The sequence below is a fragment of the Buceros rhinoceros genome, unplaced genomic scaffold (assembly GCF_000710305.1).
Source record: "Buceros rhinoceros silvestris isolate BGI_N320 unplaced genomic scaffold, ASM71030v1 scaffold9207, whole genome shotgun sequence".
Lineage (NCBI taxonomy): Eukaryota > Metazoa > Chordata > Aves > Bucerotiformes > Bucerotidae > Buceros > Buceros rhinoceros.
The window spans coordinates 41,820-49,483 of record NW_010420397.1 but is presented as its reverse complement, the minus strand read 5'-3'; the positions used below and the strand labels follow the sequence as shown (position 1 = coordinate 49,483).

Genomic DNA, 7,664 nt, shown 5'->3' with positions numbered 1-7,664 from the left:
GCCAGCAGGAGGAGGGAAGTGATTGTTCCTCGTACTGGGCAGTGGTGAGGCCAAATCTTGAGTCCTGTGTCCAGTTTTGGGCCACTCACTTCAGGAAGAACATTGAGGTTTTGGAGTGTGTCCAGAGAAGGGCAACAAAGCTGGTGAAGGGTTTAGAGAACTCCCCTTACGAGGAGTGGCTGAGGAACTGGGATTGTTTAGTCTGGAGAAAAGGAGGCTCAGGGGAGACCTTATTGCTCTCTACAACTACCTGAAAGGAGGTTGTAGTGCAGTGGGGGTTGGTCTCTTCTCCCATGTTACGAATGACAGAATGAGAGGGAATGGCCTTAAGTTGTGTCAGGGGAAATTTAGGTTGGCTATCAGGAAAAATTTCTTTACGCAGAGGGTCATTAAGCATTGGAACAGGCTGCCAGGGAGGTGGTGGAGTCCCCATCCCTGCAAGTGTTTAAAAGCCGTGTGGATTTGGTGCTGAGGGACATGGTTTGGGGACCCTGGCAGTGCAGGGTGAGCGGTTGGACTTGATGATCTTAAAGGTCTCTTCCAACCAGATGATTCTGTGATTTGGCCTTCTGGTTGTGATTTATGTTCTTACAATCAAAGTCTGCTCCATCAGCTGATACAAAGGAACTTTCTGTGATTTCAGCTGTACAAGATGAGATCTTCAGACAGTTTAACGTATTTATTTGATAGTAATACAGCTCTTTGTTATCCAAAACAGTATGATGTTTACTGGGGTCTCATAAAGCCACCACCCTATCATGAGTTTTTGTCTTCTCTGTCCACTGTTCTCTAGTGTCTGAAATTTTGAATTTCTACAGATTTCTTTTTAAAAATTATGATTTTAGATTGGAAATCTGGGGATGGTTCTGTTCATTCTTCTTGCCAGCTCAGTCTTTGCTGCTTTCATATATAATGGATCTTGGGTTTCACAACGCCAGTCTGATCTTGCAGAGAATTGTATTGGTTTTATAGCATTCTCTTAACCTCCCTTGTATATAGAATTGATGGATAAGATACGTAAAAAGGACATGTCATAGCCTTTGTATTGTCTGATTTTGATACGTTTTCCAGAGCTATTAAGCAACCAAGCAGGTAATGGCCATTACTGAGCCTGACCTGGGCAATTGGGAAGTTGTGCCATTGGAATGATTGCCTCTGACCTGTTAACGGCAGTTGTGGGGAGTTACGACAACAAGAGCATTACAGATTTCTTTTTCTCTTGTCTTAGGTTTTCTACCCTAGCAAAGATGGTACTAAGATCCCAATGTTTATTATTCACAAGAAAGGAATTAAATTGGATGGTTCTCATCCGGCCTTCTTGTACGGATATGGAGGCTTCAACATATCGATTACACCAAGCTACAGGTAAGCAGGGTCATTTATACCTTCTTCGGAATCATCTGCTACTAACAGCTGCCGCAGACTGAGTGCAGGGTGAGCTGTGGATATGATGGAGTAGTCCGTTTCGGGTTGCTGAGAAGCAAGGTGGGGGCCAGGAGGACAGCACATTGGTGTCCAGGCATCCTGTGGCTGCTTTCCTAGTCCTGAAACAAAGGGTTTTGCCCAGGGTTATAGAAGAAATCTGTGTCAGAGCAGAGAAACGCTTTGCTCTTGAGATTTACAACAGTCACCCTGCCCTTTGAGTTATACCTTGAATTACTCTTCCTGCTCTGTCACTGAGCTCAGCAGAAAAACTTACGGACATATATTAAGTAATTGAGCCCTTTGCTGAACTAATAGGGACATTTCTTTTTTTCCAAATCATACAATTACCTATTTATAAATATTACAGAAATAAAGATACTACTACCCTCTACTCTGCTCTGGTGAGACCTCAGCTGGGGTAATGTGTCTGGCTCTAGAGTCCTCAACACAAGAAGGGCCACAAAAATGAGCAGAGGGATGAAACACCTCTGCTATGAGGACAGGCTGAGAGACTCAGGGTTATTCAGCCTGCAGAAAAGAGGGCTCCAGGGAGACCTTATTGCAGCCTTTCCATACTTAAACGGGTCCTATAAGAAAGATGGGACAGTCTTTTTAGCAAAGCCTCTTGCTACAGGACAAGGGGTGATGGTTTTAAACTGAAAGAGGGGAGATTTAGACTAGATAGAAGGAAGAAATTTTTTACAGTGAGGGTGGTGAAGCACTGGCACAGGTTTCCCAGCGAGGTGCTAGAAGCCCCATCCCTGGAAACATTCCAGGTCAGATTGGAAGGGGCTCTGGGCAACCTGATCTAGTTGAAAATTTCCCTGCTCACTGCGGGGTGGTTGGACTGGGTGGCCTTTGAAGGTCCCTTCCAACGCAAAACATGTATGATTCTATGATTCTAAACTAAAATATTTATTTAAATGAATATCAATAACTAAAATTTAGCTGTATTTTCCTATTACACTTTTGAGGAGATTACATCAGTAGCGAAATCCTACTGTGTCCCTATATGATCAGGGAAGAGGAAAGAAGATTCTGTCTTGAAAAGTACGTGATACGTGCATATGCAAAGCAATGCATTGTAAACCCAAAACGCTGTGTGCAAACCAGGATTTGTAGCCCTCAAAAGCCATAAGCTTTATTGAGTTAGATGATCCCTTCAAAGAAAAGGATCATTTCTCCAGCAAGGGAATTTGAATAGATTTAGCAAGAGGCAGTGATTGTCTCTAATGTGTAAGAAATGCTCCTAGGCGAGGCCGGGGGGAAGAGAAATGCAAAGGACTGAACGGAGAGCAGTTTTTCAGATAGGAGAAAATCAGCTCACCAACACAAAAAGGTTATATTACAAAACAATCCTATTAAGTTTAGGTGCTACCAGTCTTGACTTAGAGTCAGCACATTTCAAGAAATCCTTTGTAGTACTTGCTTTGCCAGGTCACTGTGATTGTATTTCTAAATAGCATTTACAATTTCTCATCCTTTGTAGCAAATACCTTGTTTAACAATGGGCTCCCCATCTTGTGTTCTGTGTTTATCTGAAAGCTTTTTATCTGCCTTGTAAAGCTACATTTTTAATTTCCTGTGGTTTTTGAGAGACACAATTGTATAACCAGAATAATTTTGCACTCCTTTTTAGATTAGGCTCAAGCACTGATTTATTACAGTTCATTGTAGGTGCTGAAAACTGATAAAACTTATCGTGTTTTCTTTTTTAAAGTAAATATTATGTATCTATTGATTTAAGGTAAAATTTCACATACTGCAGAACTGACATGAGCTGGCTGCTGGCCCAAGGAGAAAGTATATCTCAGTGCCTTCTTCCACCTCCCATCCATTGGCCCTGGTGCTTGCTGGAATCTTTGCAAAGCTGATTTACTTCTCAAGAACAGCAGGCAACTCTGGGTGGGTGGTTTTCTGCCACTTAGCAACTTAAAAATTGACTCTCATAGGAGTATGGCAAACAGCAGCAAGAGAGTGCACTGAGAGTCAGAAGAAAGGAAGGTGGGAGGTGGGAGCAGTGAACTATGTCTTCCTGAAACCTATGAAACCTTTATTATACAGTTCATAAATTAAGAATATGAATCTGGAACGGTCCCTTAAAAGTAAATGCACAGAGAGCTGTGAATCACCTCCAGATCAAATCACCCCTCTGACAATGCAAACAAAATAGCCATAATTCCCTCCTCATTCTCTCCCCGTAACAGCAACATAACCTTTTTCAGAAAAAGAGAAAATGAAAGAAAAATGAGAAAAAGAAAAATGAGACAAGCCAAAGCCTTCAGATGCATCTTTATGGTTAATAATGTGAGCATTGGGTACTCGGTGAGCAAAGCGTGTTCCAAAAGTAGGCAGGTATAGGACGTCCAGTTCCCCCTTTACCCGGCAGATGCAAGTCATGTTTCCTACATCCCTGTTACTGTACACTGCCATAGTCCTTGTCACAAGGAGTTCCCAGGCCCACCGCAGCCCCACACCGCGATTTGGTCAGTTTTTCTGTAGGCGGCCACAGGCACGAGCGCTAGAAAGCAGCCACAGGGTGCTCAAGGCTGAGGCTTGCTGCGTGGTTTTGCTGAGATGTAGCTGTGGAAATGCAGCTGAATAGAAGCCTGCTTACCTTTAAAAAATAAACTCACAAAAAATTCCTGGACGAATATTCCTGATTTTTTTATTTGAATGTAAGGCTTTTACAACTTTTTCACAAAGCACTCTTATCTTCTGCTTTCTAGTCATTCTTTTCTGTCCTGTGTTTCTTCAAGCTATTTCTTTAAGCCAGTCCCATGTTTTCTCACCGGTATTTCGCCCCCATTAACGTGAGCCAGCTCTCCAGCTTGCAGAGCTTATTTTTGCTTAATTCAGAAACTGATGTTGCTTTTCTTTTTTTTTTCTTCTTCAACACAAAAAGATGAAAATTGAATCTTTTTCACTAAAGCCGTAGAAACAAAGCAGCAGGTTAGAGGATCCAGAAATAGCTACGACAATGATAGGCCACAGTCATTAAGTCGGTTACAGCAGTGGTTTATTTTTGAACGCAACATGCATCTTTTATACGCTCCTCTGGACTGAAGAGCTGTATCTAGTAGCATTTCAAGCCTGGTCCCCGCTAGAGCACTGTCAGTAATTAGACAGCCTGCACAGCGACTGCAAGTGAAAACTGATGGAATCGACACCAGTGGCTTGGCAGAACCGCTGGGGAAATGCCACCACAAACCCACCACGAGCGCCTGAGATTCGGCTCGTTACCCTGCAGGAACTGACGTGTTTGCCTTCCCTGCTCTGTCCGTACCTGCGTGGGTGTAAGAGAAGCAGTTTCTAATGCCTCCTGCAATACAGCTGCTGGGGGGGCAGACAGCGGCGCTGCGTTCCAGGGCTGCGGAGCCACGTTGTACCAAGCCTTATAAGCAAAGAGGTGGTGCAGGGAGAGGCTGTGAGGCCAGAGAAAGGTCAGGCGACAGAGTGTGCGTGCTTACTCTTCTCATTTACTTTGTTTCCACTCGCTCCTGCTCCGCAAAAGCCCAGAAAGCCACCAAGTCAGTGGCTCAGCACTTTTTCCCAGCACCGGTGCACTAGCCTGTGTTCTCTGTGAGCTGTAATACCTGACAGCAGATCAGTAATTCTGGGAAAGCTTTCTTGCTTCTTGAAGCACGACTCCTCATGTCATTCTATACTGTATAAAAACAATACCTGTTGCCTTATTTTTTGTGTTATGCTCCTTAAGAGTGATAGAGTCTGAAAGGAACTCTCCTGGGAAGGAACTATCTTCTGCTCCCTCCATTGGCTCCGTGCTGACCCTGTTGCCCTTTCCCTCATCTTTTTCTTTACCCTGCTCCCTGGAGAGAAGGAAAAATAGGGATAATGAGGAAAAGGCTATAGAGACAATTGGGAAGAGCAGAATGATACAGTTTGTAGGCATGCAGGGTGACTGGGCAGTTTGCTGTGACTCGGACACCAGATTGACTTGAAACCAAATCTGGAAGCAAGAACCCACCTGGAAGAACACAGGAGGCAGTAGCAGGGTTGTGTATGAAACTTGGATTTTGTGCCATCTGATCACTTGGAATTTTCACTTTTTTTAAGAAGATAGCGAGTCCTCATTATATACTTATAAAACTGGTTCCTTGAACTTCAAAGTCACCTTGAGAAAGCTTGTCGTAAGCTCTAGGCACATCTACCTCAAAGTACTGGTCAAGTTAGGGTCCTGGCTCTCTTTACTACTGACCATACTGAGCATGTGGAAAATTAATAGTCACTGGCAATGCCATTACTAGATGTATATGTTGGGGTACGTGGGCTAATGTTTTATGAAGTGCTCAAATCCCAGTAGGATTGCAGAGAGAGAGCATATGTGTACTAAACCTTACTTACAATTTGGGCAATGGAATGATGGTTACCAAACTCTGAACTTTATCCCATTGAGGGACTGTGCAACAGAAAAACTGTTTGCTCGTGGAAATGGGGACTAGCTTCCTGTGATAAGAGTATTGCTTATCGTATGAGATCCTAAGTCACTTAAACCCCTCCAAAAATTATCATCAAGGTACCGTCTCTGTTAGAGGAGGCCTCAGACAGGATTGGATGCACTCAGTACTTTGGTTTGGCATTGCTGACGGATTCTTTGCTGGTTAAATATGCTGATCTCTCAGACAGACACAGTTTCTTTCAGCAGGTGGAAGAAGGTGGACTCCATTATGCAATTTTCTTACTGTTTAAGCATTCTCGAGCAATATATTTGGGCAGCAAGCTCTTACCTTACTTGCAATTCTTATAGTTGCTATCTTTGATTACTAAGAGATCAAGTAAGTTTGGACCAAAAAGTTTCTATTGATTTTATTTGGCAGAGACTGGGAGAAGAAGTGCAGAATATTCTGGGAGGTTTTGTGACTCTTACATACCAAAAATTAAGAAGCCACAATCTCATGAGGCTGCCTACTGTCAGGCTGCTCCACAGTGCTGTGTAGCATGCTGACAAAATCAGGCATCCTGGAGTTTGACAGATTAATGCTCTCTTGACCTTTGCACACTGCGCTTATGGAATATCAATCTTGCATCTGATCAGCAAGTCAGAGCAATCTAAGGAAAATACACTTCATGGTGATGGACCTCAGAATTGATTTTACGGAAGCAGAAATAATTCATGCTTCCTGAGCCATCTGATGGGCACAGATAACCAGCCGAGGTGGAAAGTTTTTCTTTTGATGGATTATGAAAATACAGAAATCTCTTATCAATGTTATCCTCCTGCTTTCTTTTGGTTTCCTTAATCCTTGGTATATACTCTCAAGAGCAAGTGCCAGTAGATAGGTAATTGCTTTAGGAGGTGTGAAAAATTTGCCTATTTTCATTCTACATTCACATGAGACACACTGTGGGACTGCTGTCTTTCAAGACATGTCTGATAAGCAGTAGGGGGGGACTTAAAGGCAAAAAGGCTCAATCCTTGCTCTTGGGGTCAAGTAGGATGAATTTCTGCAGGCAGTGGTGTCTTGCATGAGCAAAGGTTTCAAGTAAGGAAGAAATTTAAATGTACTAGAGGGGAAACAAAAGACCTGTGGAATTAAATTTTAGTATTTTACTGGTCTCATTGGCACATGTGTGGTTTGCCATCTGCAACTTCTATGTTAAGCTACTAGTGCAAGAGATCAGAGATGTATTTTCTTAATTGTTAAATATAATTTGATTTTTTTAACTCCCTTTTGAAAATATAGCAATAGCTTTAATACTTTTGCATAATAAGAAGGGAATTGGCCAGAACTCAACTGCAGATCCTGGCACAAACCAGAGTTTTTCTTTGCAAACATAGTTTTATAAAGGTCAAAAAAAGTATATTAAGCAGAAGATGAAAATAATTGCTCATAAACAAAGATCAAGTGCTGATCTTAAGTCTTAAATCTTTGCCTTCCTTATTTGGGCTAAGCCTTCCTTTTCTCTCTGAAAAAGCAGAGAATCCACGGAAGAGGAAGAGTTCAGAAAGCCATGGGGGTTCAGTGGTACTACCTAGTTCTGATGCCCACACTACAGGCTTTGAAGATAATTTAAACAAATATGTCCTGGGAGGTCTTCTGTTACGCAGAACCACTGGCCACTGTCCTCCAAAGTGCAGAAAGGAGGGAGAATGGACCAGCACTGGTTCCCTCCTCTCCCGAGGCTGCAGAGGGTTTCATTTCTATGAATAACCATTGGAAAAAGCCTGACTACTCCAGTTTGCCACCAAGGGGGACTTCATTCATGATTTCATCATT

At 42.7% G+C, this 7,664-nt stretch overlaps 1 protein-coding gene across 1 annotated transcript in view; it reads left to right on the top strand.

Annotated features, from left to right (window-relative positions):
* Nucleotides 1-1,228: 1,228 nt before the first annotated feature.
* The window catches only part of LOC104496217 (prolyl endopeptidase), a gene marked incomplete at its 5' end in the record, with an annotated part of 17,511 nt that continues 11,075 nt past the window's right edge, over nucleotides 1,229-7,664 (top strand). Inside the window, one exon of the mRNA XM_010139299.1 lies at nucleotides 1,229-1,365. Coding sequence (XP_010137601.1) covers nucleotides 1,229-1,365 — 137 coding nt within the window. The remainder of the gene's footprint in view (nucleotides 1,366-7,664) is intronic.